The sequence below is a fragment of the Rhinatrema bivittatum genome, chromosome 1 (assembly GCF_901001135.1).
Source record: "Rhinatrema bivittatum chromosome 1, aRhiBiv1.1, whole genome shotgun sequence".
NCBI lineage: Eukaryota > Metazoa > Chordata > Amphibia > Gymnophiona > Rhinatrematidae > Rhinatrema > Rhinatrema bivittatum.
In genome coordinates, this window is record NC_042615.1 from 369,998,735 (window position 1) to 370,018,852 (window position 20,118).

Below are 20,118 nucleotides of genomic sequence, written 5' to 3' on the forward strand. Positions count from 1 at the left end.
GGGGTCCGGGAGCGAACCCGAGGGGAATCACGTGACGCCGCGTCACTCCGACGTGACGCCGTCACGTGCTCCTTGCAAAGGAGTTCAGGAATGGCGTCCTGACCCCGCTGGACCACCAGGGGTTTTGGTAAGTCTTGGGGGGGGGGGCGGGATTAAGGCGGGTGAGGGGTTTAAATTTTTATTTGCACATATGGACATAGACTCAACTTATGGAATTCTCCATATGTCCATATTGACCGCAAATGGGACCCCCTTTCGACTTATGGACTTATGAACTTAAACTTTTGGTCTGCACATCCCTACTAAATATCATCATGATAAAAAATAAATATCTTCTGCCTCTCATCGCCAAAGTGATTGATCATCTGCAAGGCACCACTATCTTTACCAAGCTGGACCTTACAGAAGAATATAATCTGATATGGATCTGGAAGGGAGATGAGTGGAAAAAGGCATTCAACACTCGCTATGGTCACTACAAATACCTTATCATGCCTTTCAGCCTATGCAATGCCCCAGCAGTATTTGAAAATTTCATCAATGATGTTTTCAGTAATCTTTTCAATTCCTGTGACCTGGTATACCTTGACAATATCTTAATTATCTCCACATCCCTTCTTAAACACTGCGAACAAGTAAAAACTGTGCTGAAATGCTTGCAACGCCTGAGGCAACACTGCTTCTATGTGAAACTCGAGAAGTGCTTGTTCAAACAGTCCAAACTCCCATTCCTTAGATACATTATCTCTGCATAAGGTTTCAAAATGGACCCCTCTAAACTCTCTGCAATTCAGGACTGGCCAAGACAGGTGGGCCTCAAAGCTCTGCAATGTTTTCTCAAATTTCCAATTACTACGGGCAGGTCATTCAGAGCTACTCCTCCACCATGGCATCACTCACTGCTCTCCCCAAAAGGCAGAAGTACGTGCACAATCACCCACTCTAATGTAGGTGATGGGAGGCAGCACCATTTTCAAACATGCTTTATACACAGGTAAATAGTTACTTACTCACATTAAATGTTCCAAAAATTATCCCCCTCATTTTCAGTTACCTAAAGAAGATTCTCATTTTTGCAAATGAAAATATCCCATAAAAATGTACAGTGTTCAAATTCAGCATTACTGGCATTAAAATATTGGTTAAAAAGTTACTTTATCAGTCAGTAATCAAATGCTTTTAAATTCACAGGATTTTTTTTTCTCATCTTTGTTCAAACCCTATTGACACCAAATTCTTTACATATGAAATTGGAAAATCAGGACCTTTTATTTAAACCTTTGAAAGATTTTAATGACAAGAAATCAAAACAAACCTTGCACATTTTCATCGGCTCCTCTTTCACTACCAATGCCCTCATCCACACTGCTACTGTGGGACAAAGTATCTTCCTTCTGCCAGAAACACAAAATAAACGCCTGTAGTTGAAACTCAGCACACAAGTTCTGATTATACCCAGCATGTCACAGTTCGTCCTTGCATTTGATTTCAACTAAATTCAATTACACAGTGTTCTCCTTGCTGTGGCAGGATGAATGGCAGCACAGAGATGAATGAACACAACTGCTGAAACTGATTGATCCAACACATGCAGGCGGGTTGATTAAAGTGTCTAAAAGCAAAATGAGCAACTGTATCCATCTGTGGTGGTGTCTTCAATTAAATGCAAGTTTCAGGATATTCCATGAAACAGGCTGAATGTGGCTGATTTTGAGAGTGTAAGTGAGGCCAAGTGACTGATCTTGAAAAATAGTAGATTTTTTGCTTGCTCTTTTGGCTTGGTTGACTAATCTTAACAAAAGGCCTCTGTTCTGCCAAATTTTGGACCCATATAAATGATAGAATAATTCCTAACATTCAGTTCACAGCATTTTTTCACATTCAATCAAATAGATATTTAGGTGACCTCTGCACTGAAGCTTGTCATGCACACCAAGGCCATTAAGTATGCACTAAATTAATCTGCAGTGCACTAATAGCTGAACTTGCATTCTAAACCAGAAAAGATGTTAGCATTTCTATACCACAATTAGCATGTGTGTGCATGCAAATGAAAAAATAAAATATGCAAATTCAGCTTTAGTGGGTACTTACTGAAGAACTTGGAACATCCTGTGCCAACTCTTAATATGTAATACCTGCCTTGAACCATGTATTAACTTTTTAAGGGCTCAGACAACAGGATGCATTGTGGATTTCTGGTGGAGAAGAAGGGGCTGTTAAAACAGGAAATGTGCAGCGGAGCACTGGTTCTGAATCCAGTTCTTGACACAAACACAGGATATCCACAATGAATATGCTTGAGATGGGTTTGCATATAACTGAGGCAGTGTATGCACATCTATATCAAGTTTGTTCACTGTGGATATCCTAAAAAGTAGAGTGGCTGGGTCTGTCTCAACGTCTGGGTTGAGAACAGGGGATGGATAGAAGGGAAGGTGAGAACAATACAGAGAAAGGAAAGACACCAACACACACTCGAGCACTTTAAAAAGAAATGCCACTATTTAGACAAGTATATGTAAGTTCTATCAAAAGGTTCACCAGTGACTATGTTTTTCAAACGTTATTGTACAATGCACAATGTGGAAGGCAAATTGTTTTAACTATTGAACTACATATGTTCTCTGTCCTGCATGCTCTCACCTGTATGAATAGTCCATCTGAATCATTACCCGTGAAAACCTTCTCCTGTACGGATACTTCCCAAACATCCTCTTCAGTAAACACCGAAGAAAAGAAATCATTTAATCTTTCCATGATGGCCTTATGTTCTCTAATTGCCCCTTTAACCCCTCAATCATCTAATGGTCCAACTGACTCCCTCACAGGCTTTCTGCTTTGGATATATTTAAAAAAGTTTTTACTGTGAGTTTTTGCCTCTATGGCCAACTTCTTTTCAAATTCTCTCTTAGCTTGTCTTATCAATGTCTTACATTTAACTTGCCAACGTTTATGCATTTTCCTATTTTCCTCTGTTGGATCCTTCTTCCAATTTTTGAATGAAGATCTTTTGACTAAAATAGCTTATTTCACCTCTCCTTTTAACCATGCCGGTAATCGTTTTGCCTGCTTTCCACCTTTCTTAATGTGATTCCTGTGGTTCATCATGTTGTGTTCATGAACAGGTTCCTGTTCATGAACACAACATGATGAAACTATTACTGACATTTTTTCTGTATGTAAAATCTTTTTGCCCTTCATTTTGCTATTATTCTTATATTCTGTCACAGCTTAAGCAGCTCCAGTCTGATCTACCTTGCAAAAAACTGCTCTAAAATGGTGGAAACAGCTCAACATATTCAGAACTGATAGGAGGCACAAATCTGTTGGGAATGAGCAAAATATATACTTTTTTTTAATTTTAGAAAATTAGAATTGAATGTAACCAGAAGAAGCTTCCAGTGTCCCACTCCTTCCACATTATTTCTGAATCTAGATTTTCAAATACTCACTAATTTAAAAAGGTACATTTTTAAAACTTTTTCCCACATATATTTACAAGTCAATTTGTATTTCCAGCATATTCCAAGCAAACACTCTAAAGATTTTCATAAATAAAGTATAATTTGAAAGCATATTACTTTCATGGGCAAAATTTTCAATTCCACATAGCAAGTTAAGTTTGGACTTACCTGACTAAGTGGCACTGTTTTAATATTTGGGTACTGTCAGTGGCTGGCACTTTGCTGGCTAACTTTTTATCTGACTAGAATGTTAGCCAATTAAGGGGCCAATGCAATACAGTGCAAAACAGTGCAGTCAGCCTAGCACACAGCTTACAGCGCCACTGGACATGTATTTTGGACGTACTAGAATAACTTCCTATGCAATAATGGGATTAGCGCGCCCAAACCAGCACATAGCTAATAGCGCTCATCACATATAAATGCCATGTAGATGAGGTTATTAGTTATATTACCCCCGATGCAAAAAAATCACAGTACTTCTAATGAACACATTTTAACATGCAAAACTTAACGTCAGTCCAGGAGCTAGCATTAAGTCTTCACGTGCTCCAAGCCAACACAAAAAAGCCAAAAATAATAGGGATGTGAATCGTTTTTCAACGATTAAAATTATCGTCCGATAATTTTAATATCGTCTTAAATCATTATAGAACACAATACAATAGAAATTCTAACGATTTATCATTAAAAATCGTTAAATCGTGTTAGTGCGCACTAACTCCCGTTAGTGTGCACTAACAGAAAATGATACAAATTGACACTTTCCAGGTCAGTGAAGGTCAGTTAGGAATGAATATGTATTCCTATTGGCTGGCTGTGCTCTTATCTATTGATGTTACCAAGGTTCCCACTGAGGTAATGGTTGGGGGGATGTGAAATGGAAACAGTTGGAAGCTTGACAAAGAAAGTAATGTGATGATCATCACTCATGTGACTAGAACTTGTTTGTTTATTATTTTTGTTAGCAGGCAAGTGAAATGCTAGTGCATGTTAAATGATTTATTATATCACTGAATTAATAATTAATTATTACTAGGTGGTGGTGAATGACTGACTAGGCTACTAGCCTAGTGTCACTGGTGAGGCTAGTGGCATTTTAGCAGAATTATAATTTATTTTTATTAGTACTGCAGCATTAATATATTCAAGCCTAGGTAGGTAGCTGTCTGTGAAGCAAGGCTCTCACTATTAATGCAGGGAAGGAGCTGTTTCAGCCTCACCATCCTCCCCCCCTCACCCACACACCATTCACTGGCTGGGACATGGGGGGAGGAGAGGAGTGAGGGTCAGGAAGCTCCCCCCTGTCTGTGAAGCCAGCCTCTCACTAGTAATGCAGGCGGGATAGGGCACTGCATGCAGGAAGATCACAACACCCCTGGTGTCAGGGTTAGAGCACTGTGTGCAGGAAGATCACAACACTCCTGGTGTCAGGGTTAAGGCACTGTGTGCAGGAAGATCACAACACCCCTGGTATCAGGGTTAGAGCACTGTGTGCAGGAAGATCACAACACCCCTGGTGCCAGGGTTAGGGCACTGTGTGCAAGAAGATCACAACACCCCTGGTATCAGGGTTAGGGCACTATGTGCAGGAAGATCACAACACTCCTGGTATTAATAGGGATAGGGCACTGTGTGCAGGAAGATCACAACACCCCTGGTGCCAGGGTTAGGGCACTGTGTGCAAGAAGATCACAACACCCCTGGTATCAGGGTTAGGGCACTGTGTGCAGGAAGATCACAACACTCCTGGTATTAATAAGGATAGGGCACTGTGTGCATGAAGATCACAACACCCCTGGTGCCAGGGTTAGGGCACTGTGTGCAGCAAGATCACAACACTCCTGGTATTAATAGGGATAGGGCACTGTGTGCATGAAGATCACAACACCCCTGGTGCCAGGGTTAGGGCATTGTGTGCAGGAAGATCACAACACTCCTGGTATTAATAGGGGTAGGGCACTGTGTGCAAGAAGATCACAACACCCCTGGTATCAGGGTTAGGGCACTGTGTGCAAGAAGATCACAACACCCCTGGTATCAGGGTTAGGGCACTGTGTGCAGGAAGATCACAACACTCCTGTATTAATAGGGATAGGGCACTGTGTGCATGAAGATCACAACACCCCTGGTATCAGGGTTAGGGCACTGTGTGCAGGAAGATCACAACACTCCTGGTATTAATAGGGATAGGGCACAGTGTGCAGGAAGATCACAACACCCCTGGTGCCAGGGTTAGGGCACTGTGTGCAAGAAGATCACAACACTCCTGGTATTAATAGGGATAGGGCACTATGTGCAAGAAGATCACAACACCCCTGGTATCAGGGTTAGGGCACTGTGTGCAGGAAGATCACAACACTCCTGGTATTAATAGGGATAGGGCACTGTGTGCAGGAAGATCACAACACCCCTGGTGCCAGGGTTAGGGCACTGTGTGCAAGAAGATCACAACACCCCTGGTATCAGGGTTAGGGCACTGTGTGCAGGAAGATCACAACACCCCTGGTGCCAGGGTTAGGGCACTGTGTGCAAGAAGATCACAACACCCCTGGTATCAGGGTTAGGGCACTATGTGCAGGAAGATCACAACACTCCTGGTATTAATAGGGATAGGGCACTGTGTGCAGGAAGATCACAACACCCCTGGTGCCAGGGTTAGGGCACTGTGTGCAAGAAGATCACATCACTCCTGGTATTAATAGGGATAGGGCACTGTGTGCATGAAGATCACAACACCCCTGGTGCCAGGGTTAGGGCACTGTGTGCAGCAAGATCACAACACTCCTGGTATTAATAGGGATAGGGCACTGTGTGCAGGAAGATCACAACACCCCTGGTATCAGGGTTAGGGCACTGTGTGCAGGAAGATCACAACACTCCTGGTATTAATAGGGATAGGGCACTGTGTGCATGAAGATCACAACACCCCTGGTGCCAGGGTTAGGGCATTGTGTGCAGGAAGATCACAACACTCCTGGTATTAATAGGGGTAGGGCACTGTGTGCAAGAAGATCACAACACCCCTGGTATCAGGGTTAGGGCACTGTGTGCAGGAAGATCACAACACTCCTGGTATTAATAGGGATAGGGCACTGTGTGCAGGAAGATCACAACACCCCTGGTGCCAGGGTTAGGGCACTATGTGCAAGAAGATCACAACACCCCTGGTATCAGGGTTAGGGCACTGTGTGCAGGAAGATCACAACACTCCTGTATTAATAGGGATAGGGCACTGTGTGCATGAAGATCACAACACCCCTGGTATCAGGGTTAGGGCACTGTCTGCAGGAAGATCACAACACTCCTGGTATTAATAGGGATAGGGCACAGTGTGCAGGAAGATCACAACACCCCTGGTGCCAGGGTTAGGGCACTGTGTGCAAGAAGATCACAACACCCCTGGTATCAGGGTTAGGGCACTGTGTGCAGGAAGATCACAACACTCCTGGTATTAATAGGGATAGGGCACTGTGTGCAAGAAGATCACAACACCCCTGGTATCAGGGTTAGGGCACTGTGTGCAGGAAGATCACAACACTCCTGGTATTAATAGGGATAGGGCACTGTGTGCAGGAAGATCACAACACCCCTGGTGCCAGGGTTAGGGCACTGTGTGCAAGAAGATCACAACACCCCTGGTATTAGGGTTAGGGCACTGTGTGCAGGAAGATCACAACACTCCTGGTATTAATAGGGACAGGGCACTGTGTGCAAGAAGATCACAACACCCTTGGTATCAGGGTTAGGGCACTGTGTGCAGGAAGATCACAACGCTCCTGGTATTAATAGGGATAGGGCACTATGTACATGAAGATCACAACACCCCTGGTGCCAGGGTTAGGGCACTGTGTGCAGGAAGATCACAACACCCCTGGTATCAGGGTTAGGGCACAAGTTCTAGTCACACTGACTGATCACATTACTTTTTTTGTCAAGCTACCAACTGTTTCCATTCCCATCCCCCATATACTGTCAGTGGGAACCTTGGTAACATGAATAAATAAGAGAGCAGCCAATAGGAATACATATTCATTCCTAAACTGACCTTAACTGACCTGAAAAGTGTCAAATTGTATCATTTTCTGTTAGTGCGCACTAACTCCCGTTAGTGCGCACTAATCGGGAGTTAGTGCGCACTAACTCCCGTTAGTGCGCACTAATCGGAAAAAACGATTTTTAACGATTTTTTAACTAAAAAATCGTTCCAAACACGATTTTCTTCTCCTGCCAGACGATTTTGATCGTTAAGACGATATGGCACACGATTCACATCCCTAAAAAATACTGCTTTTATGTGCTTCCTCTTACTAAATATCATCATCATCCCAATACTAGGTAGGATGAATGACAGGAAACAGCATGAAAAAAACATCTTCACGGCAGTTAGGCTAGGAAAATGGATGCTCAATTTATGAGTATCCGTTTTCCTAAGCCGTGGTAGTGCGCAGGTTAAGAAAATTGACCCCTGTTAATTGAGCATCTGTTTTACTAACTGACATACAGCCATATCTCTTGGGTGCCTGATGCCATGGATGCACTAGGGACGCACAATGTATCCCTAGAGCATCCTTTTTAGAGTGAAAGCTCATTTGCTTATTGCATCGTGCACCCAGGAGAGGGGAATGTGCATACATTGGAAAAACATGCACTCAATTGGAACGCATGTATTTTCGTACTTGATATTGCATCGGCCCCTAAGTGAAAGGCGGGATGTTGGCATTCTGGGGCAGGAACTCTTATCTGCCTAACTTTGCCAGACATATTACAATATTTAGTGTTATTTGGCTTACAGGGTCATTTTCAAAGGAAAATGTACATGTAAAATGTAAATTCAATGTAGCAATTTTCAAAAGCCTTGAAATGAGGTTTTAATGAGGGTAAATGGACTTCTGAAAATTGCTGATATTATATTACATATATATTATCCTTTAAACATTACTCAGTTGGTCTTTTATTACATTTTATTTGTTGTAATTTCCTTATGAATAATGTTAGTATATTGTATTTTATCTTGTTTTATTTAGGATATATTAATGATATATTTATGTATTCTTTTATTCTTTTAAAGCATGTAAACTACTATGATGGCTTGACTGAATAGCGGTATAGAAATATTAACAAATAAATAAACAAACAAATAAATACAGTCTATGATTGCTATTCGTCTGTCCTACATTTAGCCCAACAAACATTTATGGCTAACTATAACATATTCGAGTATATTCTGTGGCACAGCTGGGCCACTGAACATCTTGGCCAAGTTTATCCGGCTAACTTTTGCAGCTGGATAACAGCTAAATATCGGCCCCTATATTCCCACTCACATGGAAACAGGTCATGCATTTAACCTTTTATATGAAATTGAAATCTAATTAGATTGTTTGTAGCATGATATACTGCTTTAGCCTGTGAACCTTTGCATTTTGCTTACCATGTGATAAGCTAGTAAGTGCAGGGAAGGGATTCCATCTTTTTTCCATTATGAAATCTCATTATTCTATGTTTCCCCCACCCCACAACATACACAGGAACACAAACTTTCTCTCCAGCTTCTCTCAGTCATCTCAGATCATTTTTATTTTCGGCAGTCCTCCCAGTATCCTCTCAATCTTCAGTCCCTACTCTCTTTTTGCTCCATTTTCTGCCCTCCCCAGTTTTACTTTAACTCCAGCAGCAAATGAAAATAGCTGAAGCCTTGAGTTAAAAAAAATAAAGGTTGGAAAAGTATATGCTGGGCACGTAGCACAAATTATATGCATGCATATGCTGTAGGAACATGGCGTGAGCCTGAAACATGCATCTGGAAGGTCAGAGAGCAGGTCAGACACAGTGAAGTTACTTAGCATATTAACTGCTATGAAGCATGACTAACAAGATGGCTTGAAAGAGAAAAAGGAATGAAGAAACAATGAAATACTAAAACATAAATGCATAAAAATTGTCAGAGGACAGTTCAAGGATTAAATAAGTTACAGCTGCAAACATTAGGAGGTTGATTTTTTAAAGTGCAGCTCGCACAAAAATGCCCATGTATCAGGCCGATACAGTACAGTGCGCTCCGGCAGAGCGCATTGTTAGCCACGACTGGCTGCGCGTTTTCGACGCGCTATGTTTACCCCTTATACAGTAAAGGGTAATAGCGCGTTGAAAATGCGCGGCCAACCCCCCCAAAACTAATAGCACCCGCAACATGCAAATGCATGTTAATGGGCCTATTAGTTATTGCCGGGTCATACAGAAAGTAAAATGTGCAGCCAAGCCGCACATTTTCATTTCTGCTGGCACCGGGAAAGTGTACAGAAAAGCAGAAAAAACTGCTTTTCTGTACACCCTCCAACTTAATATTATAGCGATATTAAGTCGGAGGCCCCAAAATAAAAAAAAAAATAAAACAAAAAAAAATTAAAAATCTGCCTGTGGCTCAATTTAGCTGGCATCCATTTTCCGAACCCGTGGCTGTCAGCGGGTTTGAGAACTGACGCCGGTAAAATTGAGCGTCGGCTGTCAAACCCGCTGACAAACCCGCTGACAGCTGCCACGGGTCCTCATTTAAATACTTGATCACGCGCCCAGAAGAGTGGCCTGGGCACGAGTTGGGAGAGCGGGAGCTTGCCTCGGATCGCCAGCTCTCCTGCGGGTTTACTGTATCGGCCTGTATGTGCGTATTTCTGCCGCGAGCAAGAAACTCAGATTTTCCTGTGCTCGTAAATACCAGTGCACACACAGAAAAGCAAAGGCAACAAAGGGGCGGGGAATAGGTGGGGCATGGTTGTTCTGGGGCCTGGCTAAGAGTTACGTGTATAACTCCATATTTTAAAACCGGAGACCATGGCATGCGTCAGCTTGTTATCTGTGTAACTTAACTGCTCCTCCAGATGCGGAGCAAGTCTCTAGATCTCGAGTTTTAGGATTTACAGGACAGGGTGAGGGGTCTGGGTCAACTGGGAGGCATACAGGATGAAGAAACAGAGGGGTCTGGAAGATCTTGATAATAACTGGGCAAACTGGTGGACTAATTGGAAAAACTGGTTTGTTCCTTATACATGCATGTTTTAAAATCCACCTACATATGCGCATAAAAGCTGACAAAGACCCATGGAAGACCCACGTGCGCTAACTGTGCTCGAGTAACCTCTTAAAATTAGGAGCATATTTACGCACAGTTGGTGTATTTTAAAATATACTTGTACAAGTGCACACACAATTTACAATTCCAGTGTATCTTTGCAAGCACGCCGATTTGTGCGTAAATGGGTGCACGCGCATTTGTTTTAAAATTTGCCTGACGGAATAATGTTCTAAAGTGCATTAACACTATCAAAGCATGATCATGCATTAAAAGTATATTAGTTCCAGCCTTAAGAAGTTTGAACGCTGGTCCAAATTAATGTCAACACAGAGTTGGCATGGACTAATCAAATAAAGATGCTAATAAACTCGGTTGCATGCAAATTCATGATAAAAAGGTCATTAATATTTAAAATGTAGTAACATTTATCTAATTAAGCAATAAATCTTTCGTAATAGAAGACCAATAATCCTGCTATTGGGGCTATTATTTCCTCACAATGTATACCTATACTCAATATTCAAAACAAATGAGGACTACCAAATTACTCACTCAATTTTTCAAAATTTTTCTTAACTCAGGGAATTAGTATCAGAATGTTTTTTGCTCAATCGTTTAGGCTCTTGCCTTTACAGGCTGCAACCATATTCATGGCAAAAACAGCACTTAGTTGTTAACCTCATTTACCAATTCCCATTGAACCACAATTATTATTATTATTTTAAAACTACTCATTAATTTACTAAATCACTTATCTTTTAAAAATGCTCCATAGAAACTCCAATTACTAATTAAGCAATGCCATATGTTTTAACCTAGATTTTTCATTAGCCTCTAGTGATTAAAAAGTGACCCAATGGAAGTTCCAATTCCCCTACCCCACGCCAACTCAGCAAGAAACTGAGGTTACCTAGTCCTGACCCAGCCCCTTCCAACACTCAAAGATGCAGAGTCTTCCCCGTCCACACCTCAGCCTTCCATTCTTCCAGTCCCTTTTAGCTGCTCCTCCCTGGCCTGTCCCATCAGACATTGGAAAATTGCCAATGAAGGCAAAAGAGAGTATAGCTCCAGTGCCAAAGTCCAAAATAGCACCTACTGACCCTTATGCAGGGTGTTTAATACATGTATTGGAGAAAATAACTTGTGATAAAATCAGTTGTAAATTAGCATTAGCAGCCAGTTTTAATGTAGCTTAATACATTAGCTTCTCTGGTTGAAAAAATATCATTTTATGATTCATAAAGAATTGCAAATGCTATTTTAGTTGACATTTTTATTTTATTTATATTTAGTTCATACCTTTTATCTGTATCTCTAGTCAAGCTACATTCAGGTGCTGTAGGTGTTTTTCCTCTCCCCAGATGGCTTGCAATCAGGACCTGAATTACTCAACTTTTCTTCCATAGACACAGAATGGGAGAAAAGCCTTAGGAAATCAGGCCCTAAGTGGGTCATTTACAAAGATGCGATCTGGCCATAATGCACGTTGAACATGATAGGGGCAAAGGCCGGTCGGCACCATTTTGGGAAAAGGCACTGACTGGGCCTGAGACTAGAGGACGCCCTGAGCCCTCCACTCACCACCAATGAATTTTTTAAAGGTGGGGGGTAAGGGGTTCAGGTTGGAGGCCCTCAAGGATTCTATTTAATGAAAAGGGGGGAGGAGGTGGGGGCAGCTCTTGGAGATGGGGGTAATTAAATGCAGGTGTTGTATAAGACCTGGGAATTTGGGATTTAATGGGGAGGGGTTGGGCAGTGGGGTGGGACATCACCACACAGTGGATTTTATCTTTTTAAAAAATGTTTTCCTCATATTGTAGCCCCAGGATGGACAGGGAGTGGCTTATTTGTTTACGCTTTTTTTTTTAGGGGGGGGGGGAGTTTGTGTTGCAAGACAAAAAAATGCGGTGAGACCACTGCAATATTTTGTTGGAGTGGGCATAATATTGTGGGACCGCCCCCTCCCTCACCACAATAAAAAATTGTGCCGTAGTAAATCTAGCTCAAAGTTTCTTCTTCGGGAAATGGAAGGTGAGTTAACTGCACACGCAGCATTGCCAATGAGCACTGCCCCCTGATAACAAAATCCATCAACCCATACAGAAAATATAAGAAACCCTGGTACACTCCTTTCCTCAGAAATCTCAAAATCCAACTCAGAGCCACGGAAAGATCGTGGCGTAAACACCAATCCCCCGCAACCAAAACCCTCTACTACCAACGCATGCATGATTACAGAAATTCTATCCAACTTTCCAAACGTGAATACTACGCCAATAAAATAAATGGTCTGCAATACAACCCCAAGGCTTTGTTCACCATGGTTGCTAACCTTACTTCTCCCATACACACACAACAATCGACTATATCCTCCACAAATCGTTGCAATGAATTAGCGCAATTTTTTAAAAACAAAGTATCTTCCATCACAGCACAGTTCTCACACAACAACCTCAATATCTTTCTTCCCATTATCAACTCCCCTAGCTCCCTCTCTTCATTTGAGTCCTCATCCTCCCTGGAAGTAGAGAACATACTTAAGAAAATGAAACCCTCCACACATCCCTCCGAAACGATCCCCTCTAAACTCCTACTTTCTATTCACAATGTGATCGCCAAACCCCTCTCGAATATCCTTAACTGCTCCCTAGAACATGGCATTGTCCTGGACTTTCTGAAACAAGCCATAGTAAAACCCCTACTCAAAAAAGCCAACCTTGACCCCACCATCCTCTCTAATTACAGACCAGTGTCCAACCTACCCCTCCTAGCTAAAGTTATTGAAAAGCTAGTGAACTCACGCCTTTCCGATCATCTTGAGCAGAATAACATCCTCCCTCCTACCCAATATGGTTTCAGGAAGCACTTAAGTACTGAAACACTTCTCCTCTCCCTACACGATACCCTTATCAAAGGAACCGACTCAGGGTCATCCTACCTTATTGCGTTACTTGACATATCAGCTGCGTTTGACACTGTTAATCATGATGTCCTACTCAACATACTTAGAAATATTGGGATTACTGGCAAAGCCATTGATTGGATTCAATCATATCTTCAAAATCGTACTTACACTGTCACTATGGACAATAACCAATCTGATCCCATCAGTCTCCCCCAAGGTGTTCCCCAGGGGTCCTCTCTCTCTGCTACTCTTTTTAATATATACATGCTTCCCCTCACTACGCTTCTTACTAATCTACACATCAAACATTTTATTTATGCTGATGATGTACAAATCATCTTCCCTTTCTCAGACACCATCCAAACCGCTCTACACAGCTGGGAATCCTGTCTTTCCTCTATCAACCAACTCCTAAAGGACATGCATCTAGCTCTTAATTCAAACAAAACTGAGCTTTTAATCATATCCAATAAGCAACCGCTCCCAGACATCCCTCCTGCCTACTCTGCCACCAACTTCCCATCACACACTCGCAACCTAGGAGTCATTATTGATAATCACCTCTCATTCAAACCATTCATCAAATCCATCTTAAAGGATTGCTACTTTAAACTGCAAACAATAAAGAAACTCAGACCCTTACTTCATTTCAATGATTTCCGCACTGTCCTCCAAGCTATTATTTTATCTAAGATTGACTATTGTAATGCGCTCTTACTTGGCATTCCTGCAACAGACACTAGACCCCTCCAACTCTTACAGAATGCCGCCGCTCGGATATTGACAAACACAAAGAAAAGAGATCACATCACCCCCACACTTATTCAATTACACTGGCTCCCTATACAGTCACGAATTCTTTATAAAACTCTCTCGATCATACACAAGAGTCTAATTAACTCCAACCTCAACTGGATTAACCCCCCCTTCTTACCCCGTACCTCCAAGAGACCCACCCGTCTTGCACTCCAAGGAACACTCCATGCCCAATCTATCAAACCTTTTAAACTCTCCTCCACCATGAACAGAGCTTTTTCCCTTGCCGGCCCAACCATATGGAACTCACTGCCACATGATATTCGCATTGAGACCTATACCCCAGCCTTCAAAAAGAAACTTAAAACATGGCTCTTCCAGCAAGCTTACTCCATCTCACCCCCCATTACTTAACTGCCCCTTACTAATTGTTTATCTGATATCCTGGTATGAACGCCTTTTTGCCTGATGATTTTGTACTGTGCAATAATCTGTATATAGGTTCTGTTAGAGCTCAATCCCTTAGCATATACCCTTAGCATTTCCTCTTTGATGTTTGTATTTAATGTAAGAGCTCCTTCCAAAAAAAATTTTTTTTTTTTTTCTTTTATATATGTTACCTAGCTACTATATTATCTGTTTTTTGTAAGGGCTCCGCCCAATGGTTTTTTGTTCACTGTAAACCGATGCGATGTGCGAACGGACATCGGTATATAAGAAATGTTAAATAAATAAATAAATAAATAAGTGACTTACCCTAAGTCACAAGGAATTTGAACCTTGGTTTCCCTATCTTTTATGCCGCTGCCATGACCACTATGCTACGCCTCTGTGCAATCTGGACAAAGATGGACATATTTGAAAATTCCATTGCAATGCACTGGATTAGATTAAATTATTTTTTTTGAAAAGTGGAGAACATTTATAAAAAATGGTTATTGGCCAGACTGGTGACTCAGTGGTAGTACTGAGCACTGACATGCTGAAGATCCCCAGCTCAATCCCCAAGTGCAGTATTCCACTCCCAGAGAGGGATGTGAATGCTGTAGAGTCACCATTCACAGTACCAGCAGAGATTCAAAATCATCATACAAGGGAGATACCTTGTGGTCAGATACAGGATTCTGAAAGGAGCCAGGGTGTATAAATCTTGGCCCAAGACCATCACTGCAATTATCAGACTAGGTACTATTACAGGTCGCAGATCCCTGGGCCGAGCGAAGTTGCCGCTGCCTATGGGGAGGAGCCCCACAGGCTCCCTCCATCAGCTGGCAAGACCGGAAGGGAGCAGAGACCCTACTGGAGCTTCACCACTAGCAGCCCTCGCTCCCCTCAGGTTGAGCCCTTGGGTACCGGGGCCAGCTGGACTTACTTGGGGTCTCTGGCATGGCTGAGACTGGTGGTGAATTTCAGGGTCTGAGGTACAAGCCTGGGTCCTGCCAGGTGGTGAAACTCAAGGTCTGAAGTGCAGGCATGGGTCTTGGCAGGCAGCAAAATTTGTGGTCCAAGGTACAGGTGTGGGTCTTGGCAGGAGGTGAAACTCGTGGTCCGGGGTTATGGCGAGGGTCAAGTCCGATAGCAGGTCAGAATCCAAAGAACACACAGTTTGCAGGGAAAGAACCTCCAGGAAGCAGGAGCCAATAAGCCAAGGCAAGGTCTGCAGGTCAGGCCTTGCCTAATATAGGCTGGAGCATAGCATTAGGAGAGAGGGGCTGTGGCACCTCCCGCCGAGGTCTCATTAAATTTGTGGAGGCGGTGCTCGCACATGCCTAGCACACCCGGGGCATGAAGGGGGGGGGGGCCCGGGCAGTTTTCGGCCACGTCCCGGCCGGAAGGAGTGACGGTGGTAGCCATCAGGCAGGGAGTCTGCATGGGAGGAGTGCATCTTCCATGGCTCGTTGCCACCACTAGGTTCCCAGGGCTGGTCTGGGCCGCACCGCGGAGTATGTAAGTGGAGGGAGATGGTCGCGGGCCTCTGTGACCGGCTCCTATAACAGGTACATTGGAGGAAATATAAAAATCACCAGGTAGTTATGAATGAAGGTTCATGATGCCAGGACCCCAGCCATGCGACCAACAGAGTTGAAGGCCCAAGGAACAGGAGGAAACATACAAGAGAAAAATCTAAAACATGACAACATGGCATTTTTAATCAGTTGAAGAAAACAGAAGTAGCCAACCCTATATTGATTGGCAAAAGTGTGACTACAAAAATATGTTCTTCAAAATGGTTGATTACTAATAAATCATTGTTTACTGTTAATTAGGGATCTGCAGCCCCAATAATTTTATTTCAGTTTGTTTTTGATTTCTGAGTTTTTTCTATTTGTTCAATGATTATTTTGTTTGGTTTGTTTGCAAACTAAAATAAACAATTTAAAACAAACCCGAAAACAATACAAACATAAAAATAGGATCTCCCAGGCCCCCACTGTCACTTGTCCATCAATTCCTGGGACCTCCATAGACCCCCTCCTCCAACCCCCTTCAGCTGCCAGTAAGATGGTGCCTGGGTCTGGGATTACCTGGACTTCTACAATCTCCCTCCCACCCCCGCAAAAAAAAATCAAATGGGGCCAGGGAATTTCCCACCTTCCATATATGCCATCTGATAAAGGGAAAGGATCAATCCCTATTTATTCCTGCCTGCCAGAATACTTTTAAAATGGTGCTGTCCAGCCCTGAAACCAGCGCCAAGTGTGACATCAAAATGTTGTCAGTCTCAGGGCCAACTAATGCCATTTTCTGGTCTCAGGGCTAGATTTGTAAGGCTAGCTCTGAGACCAGCTCTGAGACAGATGCTATTTTCATGTATATTTTCACAGCCATAGAAGAAGATAGTACTGGCCAGCCCTTAGACTGATGTCATTTTGATGTTGGTCTCAGCACTGGCTGGTGACAATTTTTAAAGGATTCTGATGGGGTAGGAATGAGTGGGGATCACTCCTTCCCCTTTTTAGTTCCAGGATCCACATGGAAGATGTAATTGGGTCTAGGACATCCTTGTCCCTGGCTAATCTTTTTTTTTTTTTTTTTTGGGGGGTGGGGGAGCAGCAAGGGGGTCAGAAGGGCCTAGGAAGGCCCTGGCTGTGCTTAGCTCTGTCCAGCTGGATGGGTCCAGGCTCTATCCTGTTGTCTGAGTTAGATAGTTAGAAAGGCCCAAGGAGCTCTTGACTGGGCTTGGCTCAGTCCAGATGGGTAGGTCCTAGCCACAATTAGTGATGAGGACCACATTTTCTGTTTGCTAGTTTTCTCAGGAAATAGTGTACTCTATTGGCTAACAGTATGCACTATTTTCCAAAATGAAAACACCCCAAAATTTGGGGGGATTGGGGGGGGGGAGGTTGAGATGGTGATTCCATTTCAACTAACCCAAACCTAAACATAAATGGGCCATTTTGATTCGGATTACCCATTCAGTTGATTTAAATGAATCAATATCCTTGACATTTTCTAGTACGAAACATACCAAAAATTTGTCAGAATGCATCTAAAGTTGTAGACCTTCTGAGGTCTAAAAGGCATTCAATCCTGTAAGCTCCTTTCCCTTTATCAGATTGGATATATGGAAGGTGGGAAATTCCCTCCATTTCCAGGATTTCAGGTCAGTCTTACAATCTATCATTTTCTCAAAAATTGACTATTGCAATGCACTTCTTCACGGCCTGCCAGATATCTCACTTAAGCCGCTCCAGTTGTTACAGAATGCAACCGCAAGGATTCTCACAAAATCCAATAAAAGGGACCATATAACCCTGATTTTAAAGAAGTTACATTGGCTCCCAATAAAGTTCAGAATCCTTTATAAACTATTAACAGTTACTCACAAGGCCATTCACAACATCACTCCACTGGACCTCACAATTCCTTTGCAACTCCAATCCTCCTCCCGTCCTCTAAGACTAGCCCAGAGAGGTACTCTTCAAGCATCTACTATCAAACAGCAAAAGAGCTTTGTCTGCTTCTGGCCTCAAGCAATGGAACCTGCTCCCACCTGACCTAAGGCTTGAACAATGTCCAATCACCTTCAAGAAGAGACTTAAGACACTGCTGTTTGGCCAAGCTTTCCCATAACCACTGTTTTCCTCCTCAGCCCCACCTGTCTGTCCTGACCTAAGCATTCCCTTAAGTATCCTAAGTATTGGTAACAAAGCCACCATTATCATCCCCTTCTCACCCCTTTAACCAACCCCGCCATACCGGTTTTTTCACCCTTCGAGTACATCTCACCACGCTTTCACTTCAACTTCTCCCATATGTTGTTTTTACAAGTTTTATCTCCACTCAGTTCAATGTAATTCAAAACACTTTCACTGTTTTATCCCAAGTTATGTTTATCCAGGTTTCTCCACCTTGTTCAATGTAAGACAAGACTATGTCATTGTTGTCGTTTGCTGGTCGTAATGTAAACCGAAGTGATAATTAATTCTGTTAATTGAACCTCGGTATATAAAAGTTATAAATAAATAAATAAGCTTTCTGGTTTTCCTCTCTCTATTTTACTACTTCCCCAAACTGTTTTCTGGCTTGCTCTCCTTCAACTCACCCATACACTACCCTCATTGTACCTTTCATATAGGCCTTAGGATCACAAGATGGAAGAGAAGAAAGAAAAATAGGGAGTACAAACTTAAAGAGATCGAGAAGCAAGGTAGAGAAAAAAACAAAGAGAGAGAAAGAGAGAGAGAGAGATGAGAGGGAAACAAAGATATGATAAAATGAAAGGGAATAGGAAGAGAAATGGGGAGGGGAAAACACCATAGATAGGAAGACAGGGCCCAGTGGAAGGAATGCTACATCAGTCCAGATAGGAATTAATGTAAGGGGGGAATCAAAAAGACAGCAGGAAGAAGCTACCTTTGGGACCCAGTGGAAGAGTGAGGGCAGCAAAATTATATGTTACCCATACTATTGGGAAGCCTCAAGTTATGTCTGTCTTCATAGTTTATGGAGATATTACAACTCATGCAAGGAATTACAAAGGTGTTTGCATTCTCCCTTAAATGCATGTTTTTTTATGATTCATTTCATAATTTTATTACTTCAGTCTGCAGTTACCTGAACATAGATTACACATAAAAGTTTCATAAGTTCCTGATATCACTCATCACCATTACCTCATGACAATTTTTGACAACATTCTACTTGTAAAGTGCAGAACATTTTAGACACCAAAATTATGTAAGACTATATCATTCTTTACCCATCTATTAAGTTTTACTTGCATTATGGTGTGAGATTATCGAGCTGCGCCATACATCATCATTTTACATTTAGAATGCGTATGAAAAATTAATTACCTTAATCAGCCTGGTTTGTGCCTCAGGCAAGAAACTATCATCCCCTGCTGCTGCTTTAACGAGGGTAAGAAAATAACCACTTCCAAAGCATTTCTTCAGAAACAGAGAGGAGCCAGAGCAGCACAGTTTACCATGAGAAATGATTACAATGCGGTCTCCTAGGATGTCAGCTTCGTCCATGTGATGTGTAGACAGAATTATGGTGCGTTCTGAAATGTTCATACAGAGCAAAGCTGGATCAGCCTTGTAAGATCAAGATTAGAAATGCCAACTTGCTGAACAGTTACACTCTGCAACCAAGTCCATTTTCTGCACTATTAGATTTACTAATTTCTTTAAAGTTGCAGATAATAAGTTACAGTTATAATTTAACTATATGCACACCCAAGCCATGGGACGTTTACTCCTTTTCCATGAAAATCATTATGATATGTATACCCTCCAAAGAGATTTTTGCCTATTTGTTACTTTGATAGATAGTGGTTATCTCAATTTCAGTTAGCAAAAGATAAAAACAGAATTTTATTTAATTTTACACTTACTAAATATGTTTCAATACCAGTATTATTATAATGTGTTTACCCTGGGACAAAGTTAATATCATGTCCCAGATTATAA

The 20,118-nt window shown here is 42.2% G+C and overlaps 1 protein-coding gene across 1 annotated transcript in view; it reads right to left on the reverse strand.

Annotated features, from left to right (window-relative positions):
• LOC115096270 (ATP-binding cassette sub-family A member 1-like) overlaps window positions 1-20,118 on the reverse strand; it is a 618,744-nt gene that overhangs the window by 411,741 nt on the left and 186,885 nt on the right. The window contains exons 13-14 of the mRNA XM_029610773.1: window positions 19,501-19,709; window positions 1,316-1,394 (exon numbers count right to left, since the gene is read on the reverse strand). Coding sequence (XP_029466633.1) covers window positions 1,316-1,394; window positions 19,501-19,709 — 288 coding nt within the window. The remainder of the gene's footprint in view (window positions 1-1,315; window positions 1,395-19,500; window positions 19,710-20,118) is intronic.